Below are 18,075 nucleotides of genomic sequence, written 5' to 3' on the forward strand. Positions count from 1 at the left end.
AGGGTTCCCGAGTAGCTACTCTGTAGAATGGTGACGACGTACATTACCGAGGAGGTTGGGAGTACCAGAAGCGGTGCCTTGGATTGTTCACTCAATCAGGCAGCAGCTCAGGTAAGTTCACACCTATTTTTGTTACTTTAAGTTTCTTCATGCTAAGAACACTTCTTCTATTTACAGAACGCGTGCTCGGCGATTGCCCTAGTTGACCGGCTTTGACACTTGCGAGGGATGTATGAGAAGGAGCATTTCGAGTATCTATAGATGAAGGCACAATTGGTCGAGCTTCGGGTGGCCGGGGAGCGATCAGCCACTTTGGAGAAGGAGGTAGCCAAGCTGAAGGCCTAGTTGGCTGAGCAGGCGAACATGGTACGTAGCCTAAAGCAGGAGATTGCCGAGCTGAAGACGGAGAAGAAGTGGTTGAAGCAGGAGGCTGCCGAGGAGGCAGTGGATCAGTACAAGGCCTTGGTGGAAAATCGGCAGGAGATGGATCAGTATGCCTCGGATTCAACATCTTCAGTAGGAGGGCACTACGTCACTGCCCGGAGCTGAGTGAGATCACACAGACTTGGGAGGCATATGACTCGAACACCCCACCTGCTTCGGACAACCTTGTCAATGTGGGCGAGGATGGTGTGGACGGTGATGAGGCCACTGATCCCCCTACCGAGCATTGAATAGCCGCGGGTTTCTCTGTTTTTCTTGTTTTTGTAATGGTTCGGTATGTCGAGCCTTGAATGATGTATTGATGGTTAACTTAATGAAGATACTTTTTTTATTTCGAATTTGCGTGTTGTCTCTCTCTCTCTCTCTCTCTTCTTTTTTTTTGGTTCCTCGACCGAGGTCTAAGGTTGGCCAAAATCTTCAGTCTCCAACTAGTAGAGTCGGAGTATATTCCGAGCTCTCATCTTTGGGATGCTTAGTTTTTGGTTCAGGAGCTTTTTGGTCCCTTCGAGGGCTGGCCATTGCTCGGCTAGCTTTGATCGACTGTTAGCTAGTGGGTGAGTGGAGTTTAATGACCGTCCTCAGGCCTTGATAGGCGGGGGCGTTCTTCTCCACCTTAGGCTCTGGCCGTAGACAGCCGAGTCGAGTTGGTCGACGATACGCTACCGAGCTACGCGTCATGGGCTTGGGTTGTTCGAAGATCAGTCGAGTCAGTGAGTTGTGTCGAGCTACGCATGTGTTGCGCAATGAATGTTGTGCGGTTGTGTAGTGTAGCTGCGTAGCGTGGATGTGTAGCGTGGCTTACATGGTATGTGTGCAGTGGTGTGTGTGTGTGTATGGTGTGCAGGACAACCAGACGTGTGGCTCGGATAAAACATTCTGCATTAATCATCAAACTACTGATAGTACAATCAAAGATTCCCTATGTTCCAACTCCTTAATATTGGTTGGCTATCGAGGTCTTCGAGTTTGTAGGTGCCCAGTCCAAGAACTCTAGTGACTCTGTATGGTCCTTCCTAGTTTGGTCTGAGCTTGCCTTCCCCGGGTGCAGGCACAATGACTTTGTGGAGGACAAGATCACCTATTTTGAACTCGTGTCTTCTAACTTTGGAGTCGTAGTATTTCGCCATCCTCTACTGCTATGCTACCATCTTGATATGTGTTCGGTCCCGGGCTTCTTCTACCAACTCTAACTCTACGTGGAGGTCCTCGTCATACTAATCTTCATCGAAAAGCTCGATCTAGAGAGTTGGGGAGCCTATTTTCACGGGTACCATGGCCTCGGCCCCGTAGGTTAGGCTGAAGGGTGTCTCTTCGATAGCTGTCCGCGGAGTAGTCCTGTATGCCCAAAGTATGCTCGGTAGTTCCTCGACTCACCTTCCTTGGCCTGATCCAACCAAGTTTTCAGGCTGTGAAATAAGGTTCGGTTGGTCACCTCGGTCAGCCTATTGCTTTGGGGTCGATGTACGGTAGTGGTTCGGTGGTCAATCCTTAGGTCAGCGCAGAGAGCTTCGAACTTTTGGTCGGTGAATTGTGTCCCGTTGTCTGTAATGAGGACGCGTAGAATACCGAACCGGCAGACAATACCTTGCCAGAAAAAGTTCTGGGCATTGTGTGTGGTAATGTGTGACAGAGCTTTGGCTTCCACCCATTTGGTGAAGTAATCCACTGCCACCAAGAGGAACTTCTTCTGTGAAACCACGGTGGGGAAGGGACCAAGGATGTCCATACCCCACTGTGCGAATGGCCATGGGCTGGTGATCGGCTTCAATGGGACTACGGGCTAATGGTGGAGATTGGGATGTCGCTGACAACTTTCGCATTTCCGAACTAGCTGGACTGCATCTTGCTTCATTGTCGGCTAGAAATAGCCTTGCTGGAGTGCCTTGTGTGCTAGGGTGCACGCACCGGGGTGGTCTCTGTAGTTACCTTCGTGGATCTCCCTGGACATAATCTGCCTCGACTGGGGAGAGACATTTCAAGTAGGGGAGAGTGTGCGAGCGGTGATAGAGCTGACCTTAGATAAGGCAATACCGGGTTGATCTATGTTGGAGTCTCTTTGCTTCTGTCCGATCTTTTGGAAGAGTGCCTTCTCGGAGGTACTATGTGTCGGGGTCCATCCAGGATGAACCGTGTTGCACCAGGAGGGTGAGGAGGGTAGTCAATGTGATGCTCAGCTGAGCCAACGTGTCTAACCGTACTATTGCATCGAGGTCGACTTTCGGGGAGCTAGCTAGTTTTGACAGCACATCGGCTTGTGTGTTTTCGGCTCGAGAAATCTGCTAGATGTTGAAATGTTCAAGCTAGTGGATGAGCTCTTGCACCTTCTGTAGATAGTTCGTCATCGTAGGTGTCCATGTCTCGAACTAGCCGAGGATCTGGTTGACTACCAATTGTGAGTCGCTGAAGGCTTTAATTCTTTGGGCTCCTAGGTCTAAGGCGAGGCGAAGTCCGACGATCAGGGCCTCATACTCAGCCTCATTGTTGGACGCTTTAAACTCAAACCTGAGAGCATGGTCTAACACTGTGTCATCTATGTCGAGGAGAATGAGGTCAGCCCCACTACCTTGCTGATTTGATGAGCCATCCACATTTAGAGTCCATACTTGTGGCGGCGGGGCAGGATCCTCGGCGGTGAATGTACATTCAACAATGAAGTTGGCCAGGGACTGAGCTTTGATTGTGGGACGGGGTACGTATTTGATGTCGAACTCACTTAGCTCTACACTCCATTTGATCAAGTGATCAGATGCTTCCGGCCTTTGGAGGACTTGCTTGAGCGACTGGTTGGTGAGCACTCCAATGCTGTGGGCCTGGAAGTATGGCCTAAGTTTTTTGGCCGAGCTAACTAGTGCCATGGCCATTTTTCCAAGTTGGAGTACTGGGTTTCCACGCGCGCTGAGGACTTTGATGTTATAGTAGATTGGCCTCTGTACCTAGTCTTCCTCCTTAACCAGCACCGAGCTAACGACCTTATCCTCGACTGAGAGGTAGAGCAATAGCTCATCCCCTAGACTCAGTTTGGTGAAGAGAGGTGGCGAGCTCAAGTACTGCTTCAGCTCTTGAAAGGACTGTTAGCATTCCTCGGTCCACTGGAAGTCTTTCAGTCGCTTGAGGGCTTCGAAGAAGGGCAGACACCAATATGTAGATTTGGACATGAATTTGTTAAGGGCGGCTACTCTATCGGTGAGTCGTTGCACTTCTTTGTGAGTCCGGGGCGATTGCATGTCGAGGATGGCCTGTATTTTCTATGGATTTGCTTCAATCCCCCTCTGTGTCACCATGAGGGTGTTGAAGACTTCCTTTAGGTCGGCAAGGTGGTGCTCAGCCTTCTTGCTTTTCATGAGCATGTCATCAACATATGCTTCCACATTTCGGCCAAGGTGGTCCTTAAATACCTCATTCACCAGCCGCTGATAGGTGGCGCCAGCATTCTTGAGGCCGAAAGGCATCACCTTGTAGCAGTATAGGCCATGGTCGGTGATGAAAGCCATTTTCTCCTAGTCATTTGGGTGCATTCAAATTTGGTTGTACCCCGAGAAGGCATCCATGAAGCTCAAGAGTTCATGCCCTGCCATCACATCAATGAGCTGATCAATCCTCGATATAGGGAAGCTATCCTTAGGGCAAGCTTTGTTTAGGCCAGTAAAATCGATGCATATCCTCCACTTCCCATTGGTCTTCTTCACCATCACCATGATGGGCAGCCAATCGGGGTATTTGACTTCCCGAATGAACATGGCATCGAGTAACTTCTGCACTTCATCAGCGATCACTTGTCACCGTTCTATAGCGAAGCTTCTCTTCTTTTGCTTGATGGGTTGGTAGCGAGGGTTGGCGTTCAGGTGGTGTGTGATGACTTCGGGGTCAATCCCCGGCATATCCGCTGCTGACCAAGTGAACACGTCGGCGTGATCCCTTAGCAGTTGCACAAGCTCTTCTCGGAGGCGGTCATCTAGGAGAGAGCTGACCTAGACCGTCCTCTCGGGGTCTTTCTCGTTGAGTGACACTTGAATGAGGTATTCGACTGGTTGGCCGCGCTATGTTCTCACTTCGTCCCGCAGATCATAAGCTTCTACCATCAACGTTTCCGCGGCTGGGTGTGGTCCTCGACAGGAGAGCAAGTAGCACTACCGTGCAGTTCTTTGTTCTCCACGCGCTACCCCTATGTCATAATCGGCAGAGAACTTCATGGCGAGGTGGAATGTGGAAACCGTAGCCTGCAGAGCATTAAGGGTCGGCCTGCCAAGGATAGCGTGTACGATGAGGGGCAACGAACCACAATGAAGTCCACCATGGTTGTTGTAGTGATGTCACCGTCTTCGATCAGGAGGGGAAGGGATATCCTTCTAGTGGGAAAAAGGGTCTCCCTGGAGAATCCCACTAGGGGAGTGTTGATGGGGGTGAGGCATTTTTTGTCGATGTCGAGCTTCTCGAATGCGTCCCCGAAGAGCACAGCAGCAGAGCTACTTGTATCAACCAGGATCCGCCACATCTCAAAATTGGCAACCTCAGGTGTGATTACCAAGGCGTTGTCGTGCGGGGTCTGAACTCCTCGGAGGTCATCGTCGGTGAAGGTGATTGATTGGTTGCGCTTTTTCTTGTGTCCCCAGTTGTCGATTTCGCACAGTTGCGCATACTTCTTGCACCCCAAGCTGCTCTCTCCTCCTGCGGTGATACTTCCTGATATCACGTGGATCACACCAGCAGGAGGAGCTCAAGTTGGTGGCCGAGCATTCTCCACGCGTTGTTCCTCTTGTGTAGGCTTCTCGTTCTTGTCGACGAACCTGCTGAGGTACCTGCGCCTAATCAGGTCTTCGATGTGGTTGCGCAGGTCGAAGCAGTTCTCCGTCTCATGGTCGTGGTCCCTATGGAATTCGTAGTACTTGTCGTGGTTCCTCTTGTTGCCTTGTGTTTTCATCTTCTTGGTCCACCAGACGTAACTGTGGTCACGAATTTGCATCAAAACCTTAGACTGCGGTGTATTTAGTGACGTAAAGTTCCGATATGTTAGCGGAGGTGTCTGTGGTATGTGATCGAGACTGCGATCCTGCCTCTTATGGTCCCGATCTGATCTTTTTGACTGCCGCTCCTCTCTGTCTCTCCTCTTTTTGTTGGGCCTTTCTTCCTCATCCTGCAGTTGTGCTTGTGCTTCTTCCGCATTGATGTATTTCTGCGCATGGCTCATCAACACAGTTAGGGTTTGTAGGGGGTTCTTGGAGATGGAGAAGTTGAATGGCGAAGGGCGGAGGTCGTGTTGAATAGCAGTGACGGCCATGACTGGTTCAAGTTTCTAACCTATAGTGCCTCTTTGTTGAATCTCGCCAGGTAGTCTCTAAGGGATTTTGCTTTCCTCTGTCGTACTTGCGTAAGGCTGGCCGAGGTCTTCCAATGCTTCTGGCTCGCCGTGAACTATGCGCAGAACTGGGTTTTCAACTGCTCCCACAATGCTATGGAACGTGGGGGCAGAGAGGAATACCAAGTTAGGGCTGGTCTTGTGAGGGTGGCCACTAGGGCTTTGCACATCAGGCCCTCAGAGGATTCGTGCAACACCATTTGAGCCTTCAGTGCCTCGATGTGGTCGATAGGATCAGTATTCCCGTCGTACTTATCGAGTTGAGGTGCTCACCACCTCGTTTGGAGGCACCTCGTCCACAATCTCCTGGGTGAATGGTGGTTCCATGGTAGTTGGTGCAGCTAGCTATGTGGGCTGATCTACAACCAGCGCCATGCTTCTTTGGCCTTGGCTACGCTCCAACTCTTCCAAGCATTGTCAAATGTCTCAGATTTCAGCATCCCTATTATCCGGGACCGCAGTACGTGCGGCTTTCTCCTTCTTCGGCTGTGCAGAGAGGTCTTTCACCGAGTTGGACTCGGCAACGGAGACCATGCGAGGTGGCGTCCACCTGCCGAGCCTCTCTTTGGCGGGGATTCGCGTGGTTTGGTGCATCCTACTGCGGTTATCAGGCTCATGAGAGCGGGCCGTGGAGGCGGATTGTCTTGTTGTGTCTTGCTTCTCATGCTCGGGCCGCGCTCCCCTCCTTTCTGGCCGATGCGTTTTGGGGTCCTTAGGATGAGGATCGTCCTTCATGTGTGTCGGGGCATGAGGGGGGACAACCCAGTTGGGCGGTGCCACGAATCCTAGTGTCTGCATCATCTCGAAAATCTTATCGACCTTCTCTTGCATTGGTCAAAATTGCAAAAGATCAATCGCAGCTAGAGGCTGAGGAATTTCTTGATGCAGAGGGCTTTGACACTGAGATTCCCAAGATGGGGATCGACCTGTTGGTCATTCAGATTGGTTCTTGGGCATCTTGATCACTTTCTTGATTGCGCAGTGAGGAAGAAAAGATTTTCGGGAAAGGCTTTTTGTGTGTTTCCCACAGATGGCGCCATTATGATGCTGCTCAATCCGAGGTGGTGCACGAATTGAGGAGAGTAACCAGATAGTCCTTGCCAACAAAGCGGTGCCGAGCTACAAGGACGAGGTTGCACTTCAAGACATGGGATCAAGAAAGGAGAAGTCAGAGGCCCGAGGTGTTATCCCCGAGTAGGCACTCAAATGCTCAAGTCAGTAGGAGGTGATGGATGGTCGGGCCGAGTTATAAGGATGCTGGTCCAAGCAGAGTAACAGTATGGGTATCAGAAGTTGGAATCCCTTACCTTGAGCGGGGAATGCCTCTTTATAGCCGAAGATCTGTGTCCTGGTTGGATTGGGCTTCCGAGGTTGTCGGGATGAGGTTCTCCGCCGAGGTCCTCGAGCTAGAGTCCTATTCCTCGACAGAGTTGTCTTCCACTCTCCTCTTATCTATAGTTGCGTTTATCCGCATTGACGTGTAGCTGACGTGACTGAGGGATAAGATGGGGGGCCACAATACTAGCGTAGTTCGGCTGAGCTATCCCGACGTGGCTGGGCTATGCCGACGTGGTTGGGCTGACTGGGTGATGACTAGGATGGCACGTGTCTCTCAGGACTAGCTCAGCCATGACCCGAACACCACTCCTCCAGTTCTGAAGTCGAGGAATGAAGTGTTCCCGCTTGGTTTCTTGGCTGAGGAATTTCCAAGTCGAATTATGGTTGAGCGTCTGGTCAACTTGGTGCTCCTCGATGCTTGGGATCTGGGCAATGTGGAATGTGGCTGAGGAGTTTTTCAATTGTCGGCTGCAGAACTCCCAAAATCCTAACTTCAGAATTCGAACACATTTAAATAATTGTTAAATGTTTTAATTGAAACTTTCTTTAGATAGATATAAATGAAAATTTGGGGAGAGGATAAATAGGAATTAGAGGTAATTTAGGAGATAAATAGGAATTAGGGAGAGATAGAGATAATTGGTTTCCTAATAAAAAGGAGAGGAAAAAAAAGAGATAAGCCATGTTAGATGACAACTCCTAAAGCTTCTAGGGGCTCGTTCGCTTTTCGGTAAGTTACTTACCCGGGTAAATGCAATTACCTGGGTAAGTTTTTTTTGGGAAACACTTACCCAAGTAAGCGTATTTACCCTTGTTCTTTTATTTCCCAAGTAAAAAAGGAAATGACCATTTTAACCATAAAAATCCTTTATTAAAAGGGGCATTTTTGTCCCATTCAAGTGTTCAAAACTTCCCCCTGGTGGAAAAGTTATTTACCCACCTAGGAGATGGGTATCACTTGCACGGGTAAGGGATATCCAAGAAAATAAAATTTCCCTGGTCCCCACATTAATCTGAAAAAAGAACATGGGATTCTTGGTCAATGGGAACTAAAAAACCATTGACTAAGCGTCTATTTGGAACCGTTGCTGTTGCTCCAGAAAATGATGCCACATCTGTGCCATGTAGGAAAAAATGGTGCTCCAAGAAACAACATTTTGTTTGGAACCGTTTTTCCATAGAAAACGGTGCTCCAAGCCACACCTTGGAAATTGGGAAGGCATGGCTTGGAGCAACACCAAATTTTGGCATTTTTCTGGAGCTGCAGCTCGTTGCTGCCAACAAGGTAGTGATGTGGCAGTGGATAATAGGTAGAAGTGCAGAAAACATTTCCTGGAGCATTGGTATCAAACAGAAAAAGTTGCTGTTGCTCCAGGAAACATCCTACTTGGCAGCAACGATTCTAAACAAAAAAAAGGCACCGTTTTCTTATGCTCCAAGCCACACATCTGCAACGGTGCTGCAATTGCAGCATTGATGCCAAACATATACCAACTTCTTCCTCTCAAAATCCCAAAATAGAACACCCCTAGAGGGAATCTTGCACCCCTCTAAAATTGCTCGATTTGAGTTTGGAGCAAGGAGAAAACTGCTGACATGACGGTTGACCCATGACCCGGATGATTGAACCGGTGACATGTCCACCCGAAAACATTAATCTCAGGCTCTCAGCAAACGCCCACGCGAAGACAAACGTGCTTTCGGACGCGGACGCGCACGCGCACACCCACACGCACATGAACTCGATTCTTCGGTTAAACAAAGCATATTCTCTCTCTCTCTCCCCCTCTCGTTACGAGTCCATTCTCCATAGTCCATAATGTTTTATTCTTTGTCTCGTCGTCTCTGACGTTGAGAATTAAATCTAACCAAATTGGATAAATATTTCATCCTTGAACCAGAAATCCTCCGATATCCATTTCAAAGGGGCCATGGATCTTTGGTCCCTTCATGTGAATAACAGCACCCGAGGACCTTTCTGCGCGAAAACCTGTCCATTTCTACAGAGAAATTCATGGCCTGAAAGACCTTTTTCTTGCAATTTGGGGAAGACGGGATCTTTACGAGTTGAGGATGGAAAAGTTCTCGAGATTAGAGTTTCAAAGTTAAAGAATTCTTCTTATCGGTCCATGATCGTAAGGGCGATGGGCAAGAAGAACCACGATGGTTCATCTTCTGGTGAGCATTATTTATTTATATTTATTTTTATTTCTGTATGTGATTGTTTAAAATTTTTAAAACCTCTCGGATTTCTTTTTTTTCTTAATTCAAAATTGATTTGGTTATTTGATGTTCTGCTCTTGGGTTTTAAATATCTGTGGCATTTGAGTTTGGATCAATCCCTTTTTTGTGTTGCTTTTCCAATGATTATTACGATTTTGTTTTCTTTACACTCTTGTAACCTTTTTTTAACTTGTTGGGATTGACTTTCCGTTGCTAGAATTTTTCCTTCTTTGGAGTTACACTTTTGATCTGATAGATTTGAATAATGTATTTCTTGTAGAAATACCAGAATGATATTCTTTTATCTATACATATTTTGGACTTAAATAAATTCCAACTCCTGATCGACCTCGAAACAGTCATCTGGTTGGTACTTTCTTTGAGAAATTCTGGAGGATAATTGGACAGGAATATTACACTGTCTTGTTTTGGAGTAAAACTTTAGGAGTATGAATTTAATACATTGATAGTTGCTTGAAAAATTAAACCATCTTATCATCTGATAAAAAAACATAATATAAACACTCTTTCCTCATTTTTTGGACATGCTCTTGATTGAAAGTCAATCAGTTGTTTTTCTTCTCTGTGGATTAGATAAACAAGGAGCAAGCAGGCATCATTTGTTTTGGGCTCAATGTTAATAGGGCGGGGGGGGGGGGGGGTGGACTCTGCTGTAATGGGTGTTATTTCTAACAAGTTCTTGTTGTACTATCCTACTTTTATGTTCTAACAAAATTCGTTGAGTTGCTGATAAAATAAAAAAATGTTGTTTTTCTTCTCTAAGTGTTTGGGCAACAAGACGACAGAGTAATTTTTATCCCATTCATTAGGAAAAACAATGGAGATGATGAATTTGATGATGCACACTGTCATCTTCATTCTTACTATGACATTGCCAGATATTCTGTTAAACAAGTGGAAAATGAATATTTGGATGGAATTGTAATCAAGTTAGATAGATGTGACTGGAGATTTTATAGGAAATGAGTACCAACAAAGAACAGATCTAAGCAAGATGCATCATAAAGAATAGTTAGAAAAATCAAGGAACATTTTAGTATGTAAATTGAAGATGTGAATTATAAAGACTATTCATACCATTGGTGGAATTCTAATGGAGTGAAGAATTATATTAAAGATTTGAAAATAAAAATTTTGGAGTTTAAAAATTAGTTAGCTTAGTCGAGCTTGAAGAACCTATTCAAGTTGATGTTGGTGAGGAAGAGGATGTTGACTTCATCATGAGAATTAAATTCAAAATATTTTAAAATTTAAACTACGATGGTGTTAGGAATTAATAAGTTAGATAATTTAAAAATCTAGAAAGTTGAGAAAGTATGTACTTAGTCATGATACGGTTTAAGAGGTATGTGGGTGCAATGGGTATCTTGAATTGTAAAAAGGCCAAGTAAGTATGAATTAATATGGATTAATATATGGGAAGGTTAGGCATTGGTGGAACGTTTACAGATGATAATGGGGTAATTGGGGTACTATACTTAGGACCAATAGGCCAAGGAGATTCCTTAAGGACTGAATTGATGGATTTACATCAAGTCTTTAAGCTTGCTAGCTCTTAAACTTCAAAGACATCTTGGTGGAGGGCAATTCATGCATACCTGTGAACCTATCAAATAATAATGCAGACTAACAGAGGTGTTAGAAGAAGCCTATAAATTAGGGGTGTGAGATGTCCATTTGTGTAGAGAGAACTAAAGAGAGAGGTAACGAACTGGTGAAAAGTATACTTGAGAGAAAGAAGTGGAGAAAAAGGAGTGAGTTAAAAAAATCAAGTTGGAGAAAAAGGAGTTGAGTGAGTAGTGCTGTTGAACTGTGCTGCAGTGTTCGAATGCTAAGTTCTCTGCTTTGTCTATTTGGAGGCCAATCATTGAGAGAGTGGAGAAGAAGCTAGATAGGTGGAGTGCAAAGTATTTGTCGCTGGGGAGCCGAATTACTCTGGTTAGAAGTGTCCTGTCTAGTTTTCCAACTTATTACATCTTTCTCTTGAGAATTCCAGCTGAGGTGGCCAAGAAAATTGAAAGACTGCAGAGGGAGTTCTTGTGGGAAGGGGTGGGAGGTTCTAAGAAATTCCATCTGGTTAGCTGGGACTTGGTTTGCAGACCAAAGAAGAATGGGGGTTTGGGGATCAGAAGACTGAAAGTATTTAATAGGGCCCTGTTGGGCAAGTGACTGTGGAGGTTTGGATTAGAAAAGGAGAAGGATTACCTATGGAGGAAGGTGGTGGTTGGGAAATATGGGGTGGTTGGCTTTGGGTGGGCATCAAGATAAGTTACATCTTCTTTAGGGTGAGTGTCTGGAAAAGTATCATGAAGTTTAACCAAGAATTTAGAGATCTCACTTGTTTCTTTGTTGGGGATGGCTCCAGAATAAAATTCTGGGAGGACGACTGGTGTGGAGTGGGGAGGTTGTGTGAGATTTGCCCCAGACTTTACAGGCTGGTTGATCATGATGTTCCCATCAGCCACTGCTATGAGAAGAGGGGGGGACAAGGTGATTTGGTGTCCTAAATTCAGGAGACCCCTTTGGGATGGGGAAGTGGAGGAATGTATAAAGCTGTTGGAAGTTTTGATGAAATCAAAGGAGTTGTTAGAAGCACAATGCAGAAGCACAATGGAGAGTGAATTTCAGTCATGAGAGGAGTTGCAGGAGGATTTCAGAGCCCCGGGAGTTTTCCGCCGGTCAGAAAATGGAGAAGTTTTTTCAAAGTGGAAAGGAAGGAATTCCTGTTGGAGGAACTGTTCCAACAGAAAGAGCTTACCGTTAAGATCTGAGAAGGTAGAAAAGGTACAGTTCTGCTAGCGGGGCAGGCGGCATTTTGGTTTCAGAGTTTTCTGGATGGTGCAGTGAATGTTAGTTGGAGAACGGACTGGAAAGGCACAATTAGCATTAGAAATAAAGACTACTATGCAGCAAGAAGGAGAAATGAAAAGGGATGGTTTGTGTCGTTAGAAGAAAGGTTTGAGATGGGGAAGAAGCAACTGATTATTATTCCAGAAGGCAAAAATCTGGAAGGGTGGTCAAGAGTTGCTAATGAACTTCATGCGGTGGTAAGTAGAAGTTGGGGGAATAAAGAGGAGAGTGACACAACAAAGGAAAAAGAATTTGTTGAAGCTGAGGGAATCGAAGATAAACGCAAGTGCAAGAACTCTGCGACAAATGCTTTAGTTACAGTGGAACCAATAATCAGGTTAGAGGGAGAGAAGGGGGACTGGGAGCAAAAGCTAGTGGTTACAGCAAAAAACAAAGTGAAGAATTGGGAAAGAATTTCAGAAGACGTAACAAAGGAACTAGGTTTCAAGTATACAACAGTTCTCACACCTTTTGATGAGAGAAACACCATTCTGGATGCAGGTAAGACGAAGGTGGATGTTGAGACTGTTGTTACACAAGAGGGGACTGTGACAATTGGGAAATAGTTGCCATCTTGCAACTCTTTAGAGATAACTGGCAACTGTTTTCAGTTGAACCTGTTGGGCTTGCCTTTCAATCTTTGGCAGAGGAGCATACTTGAGCAGATCCTATTTTCAAAGAAAAGGGGAAGAGTGATGTGGAGGGCAACAAGAGCAGCCATTCTTTGGTCTTTATGGGAAGAAAGGAATAACAGAATATTCCAAGGGGCACAAAGATCAACAGAACAAATCATTGACTGTGTAGCCATTAGTCATACATTGGCTGAAAGTAAGTGACTTGTTTAAAGATTTTTCAGTGGATGATATACAAAGGGGCTGGTCAGCAGTGGCAAACTCTTCAACCAGACAGCCTGTCTTTCAGCCTTATTGGACACCAGCAGCACAACAAAGGGTAAAATTAAATTTTGATGGAAGCTCCATGGGTAATCCAGGACTCTCGGGAGCTGGGGGAGTCTTTAGGGATGGGGAGGGCAGAATGGTGGCACTATACTCTGGTCCCATAGGAGTGGGAGACTCTATGAGAGCTGAAATTTTGGCTCTCCTACAAGGCCTGAGATTTGTCAAGCAATGGGAGTTTCAGAACTTGGAGGTGGAAGGAAACTCTAAATTGTTAATAGGGTGGCTGCAAACAAAGAAGTTGGGTGTATGGAAGTTTAGACAGCAAATAAGGGAAATAATCTGCTTGGCAAGGGAAGTTGGAGTAACATTCAAATGGGTAAGAAGATCGGCAAACTCTGTGGTAGATAGCTTGGCAAAACAGGGGGACGTTCAGGGAAAACTTCTTTTGGGCTGTACTGTAATTCTTGATGTTATTTGGGGTCAACACTCTTTGTCTGAGTGGTTGACAGTGTAAGATGTTTATTTAATATCCTTAATGAAAGTTACCGTTTCCAATAAAAAAAATGCTTGAGCAGATGGTGACAACGATTGGAGGTACGTTGCTTTCATTTAACAAACATGATCTGAGAGCAGTATGCCTGAAGATTGCTGGAGTCAAGCAAGAGTTGATTCTGAGATCTTTCATGCTGCATGCCGGAGGTCTATGGAACAGAGTATGGGTGGCCTCGGAAGTGGAAGCGACGCTCTGGTTCGGGAAGATGAAGGAGAATAGTGACTTAGCCAGATGGGTTATACAAATGGTGAGGCATGGGTGAATGAGTACAGTGAAGTGGGCACTGACGTGGAAGCAGGAAAGGTTGCAGTGAGGATTTCGGGCAAGGCGTTTCAGGTTCCAGACTTGATTGCAGGAAGAGAAAGGGGAATAAAGGAGGTTAATGAAGAAAGAGATTTGCATGGGGAAAGAGGATCACATGAGGAAGATACATCGAAAGGGGATAAATCATTGAGTGGGTGGGGTCCACTGCTTAAAGAGAAGAGATTTGAAAAGAATTTAGCTGAACCGGCTGGTCTGCCAGTGTCAAAAGAGTCAGTCATTGGGGTCTAGAAACTCACATGACCACACTAGTAATCATTCGTTGCTTGGGCTTTGATAAATTCGAGTGGTGGGGTCTATTCAAATGCATTTTCCATCTCTCTTGGGTCCTCCTCCCCATGTTTACAAGATATGACCTACAAGATTCATTTCCAGAAACTGTGGGAGTGGCTAAGAAGGATGGCGCAAGACCACCATCGGCTACCTCTAAACTGGGTTCTCGACTGAAGACCTTGTCATTGTCAAAAAGAAATGTCAAAGGAAGATCAAGGTTGCAACGCCGAAGAGATTAATGGAAGGAAGGAGATTCAGTTTAGGAGAAAGGTAGTTGGTGAGAAAAAGTTTCATGGGCTTATCAAACCAATGTTTAAAAGGAGTGGAACAATAGGAAGGAGAATTTCAACCAAGGCCAGAGAAAGATGGGTTTGGGTAGTCACTAGATACGCCAAAAATGGTAGGAAGAGGATTATAGGTGGAACTCAAGGGGTTTTCGGCGAACACACTCCTCCCACGATTGAAGATGTAGGACATCCTTTTCATAAATTTAGGGATCCTGAAAGGATTCTTGGTTCTTCCAATCCCGAGGTTACAGAGCTGACACCCCTTGAGGATGGGTGTGATCTTGGAGAACCAGGCTCGATGGCATTACAAGAAAGAGCCGGTGCCAAGGATCTAGCTGTTAACTCTGAGAAAGAAATTTTTAAATTTTCTAATGGGATTGAGGAGGGTGATGGAGCTGTGGAAAGAGCTTAGTGGAAGAAAACTGTGATAAGGAAGGAAATTTATCAAAGAGAAAGGTGCTTTCATGTGGAGCCAAGAGCAGGGAGATGGTGCGGGTAACGGGAAAGGTAAAGAGTGATGGAAAAGCTGAAGGGACAGACAAAGAAGGAGTGTGGACTTTGATTCTGATTGGAAAGCTGGGGATGGAGCTTGGCAGGAGAAGAGTTGTAACCGACCGGGGACAAACTAATTTAGAGAACCAAAAGGCAGAGGATGTGCGGAAAATGAGAGGTTACAGTAACGGACAGCTTGTTCATGTAACCAAGGTTTTTCATCGTTTCAAGGAAGGATTGGTTGGGAATGGTCATTGAGGCAGATTTAAGAGAATTTACAAAAGGAAAGGACTTAAGGCAAACTCTAGACCTCAGAAATGTCCGATCAAAAGCAATGGTGCATATGATTAAGAAGCTGATGCAGGCTGTGAAACTCAAGGTACACAGCAGAGACCAGAAGAAGAAAACCAAGGAGAAGATGGAGAAGTTTCAAAGAATGGGGACAGGAATAGAGAGAGAAAGAGCAGAACAGATTCAAAAGGACCAAGAAGACAAGGAATTAGTACAAAATGGGAAGGTGAATATCAATATTTTGGTGGAGAGGTAGGTCGAGATAGGAAAGTCTCTCGGTTTAGTCTTTTGGGGAGGGGAAGGCTTCGCGAAAATAGCATTTGAGAAGTTTGAAAAAAAGAAAAGAGAAGAGAAAAAGAATAAGGGAGAATACTTAGAGAAAATCAAGGGGTGGGATGAGGAAGGGGGAGAAGAGGAGGGACTGGACGAGATTGAGTGATCTTGGGGTTGGTGGGAAGTCAAGGAGAGGGGGAGGAAGTTGAGGTTTCTTAGCTGGATTGTGAGGGGTATGAAAGAAGGAAGGAAGAGGGAGGTGAATGGGTGGAGCTTTGAATTTTTGATAGCAGGAATGGGCAATTTGATCAAGTCTCCAAAGCTGATTTGTTTGAAAATTTATGGAATTTCCTTGATTTAGAGCTTTGTAATGCAGAATCCTTTATGATTGTATTTGGTGTGTCATCTAGACAACCACAGGTGTTAGGATGTAATCTTTTTCTTTTTATGATTTTTTTTTCTTGATTCTTCAAAAAAAGTTCATCAAGGGATGAACTGTGGTGGAAGGAATGCAAGAATGGGAAGTTCACGGTGAAATCTTTCTATCTAGCCATGATTAAAGACCATATGGGGCAAGAGAGCTGTAGAGGTGTGTGGGGAAATCCTGTTCCACCTAGGGTGGAGGCTTTTGCGTGGCTGGTGGCTATGGATTGTCCTTACCACTGATCATCTGAAATCAAGAGGTTTTCACATGGAAAGCGTATGCCATGTGTACAAAGAAAGTGAGGAAACAGTCTTTCATCTGTTCTTTTTGTGTAGTGTGGCTGAGATGTTTGGTATGCAGCTGTTCCTCCCCGAGTCTCTGGCTGAAATTTTCTCTCAGTGGCTGTCCTTCAATGGAAGCAGAAAAGCCAAAATTGTTTGGAGTTGTATTCCTTTTTCTGTATGCTGGTTCATATGGAGAGAAAGAAACAGGAGAGTATTCGCAGACAGTCAGTGGGAGCTAGAGAAGGTGGTGGAGTCCATTGGAAGGGCTGTCACTGATTGGGTGCTCATCTTACCGGATTTTGCTCAAATATCCATGTCAGATTTAGGGTCTAACTTTTGGAGTGCAATTGAGATCCAAGAATGTAATCTGGAAAGATTTTTGTAATGGTTTGTGGTGTAATCTCTACACCAGGCTGTAATATTTGGTTTTCATTTTAATAAAATTTCCTTTTTCTGTTATTATAAAAAAACCAATTTCATTGGGGCAATGAAAGTATGTAGTCCGAGATGCATAGATAGTAAGAGAGATAACTAAGCTAAATACATGTGGGCTAGACTAAAAAAATTTCATTCAAGATATGACTCACAAAACTTGATGACTCTTCTCAACACTTATTAAACTCTTCTTGGAGTTTGTCTAACATAACCAGACCTCCCTTATTTATAGGCATGTTTTATTTGCTAATCATTTAACAAGTTACTTAGTTTGAGATTTCCAAAGACAACATGGTTAAACAACCTTCTACTATTTAAGTTATCTAGAATTCTTCATATTTTACAACTCTCTACATAGGGTTAACTTTCTTACACCTCCCTTAATATGTAATTAACATATCTTGAAATTAATGAACTTATCAAAGCTGATTGTCTTAGTAAAAATTTTAGCCAACTTATCTCCAGAGGCTCAAATATTGCAATTTGATTTATCCTTTACAAGTTCTATGATGAAATGATGTGGCAATTCAATGTGCTTAAAGTAGATATTGAACACTGGATTTTTCATCATAGCTATGGTTGGCATGTTATCACTCATTCTGAATTGATGATATAAAGCCACTGTTTTTTATTTCTTTGAACTCCAAGAAATCACCTTTGATCTAAGACTGAACATGTGCCTTGATGTACTTTTTTTTGAGGAAAAAGAATGACAAAATTTACAAGTTTTTTTTTTTTTAATTTTTTTATGTATTTACAGGCAATACCAAAACTCCTTTAGTCCTTTACATTCCCATTTATTTCCTGTTTATCCTTTCTTTTCACTACAAACATCATTCTGGTTCTCTAACAATGTTGGCCCAAAACAATTGATTCTGCTAATTCCTTGACTCGCTAGGGCATCAGCCATGCTTTGTTCTTCTTAATCATGATCATGGTAATTTCCTCATTCATTGCCTTTTTTTCCAAATTTCTATTTTTGCTCTTCTTTTAAGTTTTGAGGTTCACAAACAAGAAAAGCCATATCACATGCTTCATAATTTTTCATAAGACATGATTACCCTTAACTTTGACGGCTGTGCCTTAGGAAACCTTGGTTCTGCTGGTATTGGAGGTATAGTAAGGACGAAAGGGGCAATATATGCTGGACTTTTAGTGGCCCAATTGGTTTGGCCGACTCCACAAAGGCTGAAGTGATGGCTGCTCTCACTGGAATCAGGATAATAAAAAATTTGGGAATTCAGAATTTGATTATTTCGGGAGATTCAGAAAATACGATTAAATGGTGGAGAGACAAAGAGGGGGGCCCTTGGA

General features: G+C 44.6%; 2 protein-coding genes across 2 annotated transcripts in view; one reads left to right on the plus strand and one right to left on the minus strand.

Annotated features, from left to right (window-relative positions):
* Positions 1–2,807: 2,807 nt before the first annotated feature.
* Positions 2,808–3,305, minus strand: LOC148791715 (uncharacterized). Its single transcript, XM_088888300.1, has one exon. It carries the CDS (start codon positions 3,303–3,305, stop codon positions 2,808–2,810), a length of 498 nt encoding a protein of 165 aa, XP_088744426.1.
* A 5,611-nt stretch (positions 3,306–8,916) lies between these two features.
* The window catches only part of LOC104586481 (electron transporter, putative (DUF179)), a 28,861-nt gene continuing 19,702 nt past the window's right edge, over positions 8,917–18,075 (plus strand). Inside the window, exon 1 of the mRNA XM_010243731.3 lies at positions 8,917–9,313. Within this exon, the coding sequence (XP_010242033.1) occupies positions 9,067–9,313 (247 nt within the window). The 5' untranslated portion in view covers positions 8,917–9,066. The remainder of the gene's footprint in view (positions 9,314–18,075) is intronic.

Source organism: Nelumbo nucifera, chromosome 5, assembly GCF_055504915.1.
Source record: "Nelumbo nucifera cultivar China Antique chromosome 5, China Antique-T2T, whole genome shotgun sequence".
In the NCBI taxonomy this organism is placed as follows: Eukaryota; Viridiplantae; Streptophyta; class Magnoliopsida; order Proteales; family Nelumbonaceae; genus Nelumbo; species Nelumbo nucifera.

Bases quoted from the DNA above. Each gene is read 5' to 3' on its own strand.
- LOC148791715 (XM_088888300.1), bottom strand. From the start codon at position 3,305: ATGGCCATGGCACTAGTTAGCTCGGCCAAAAAACTTAGGCCATACTTC.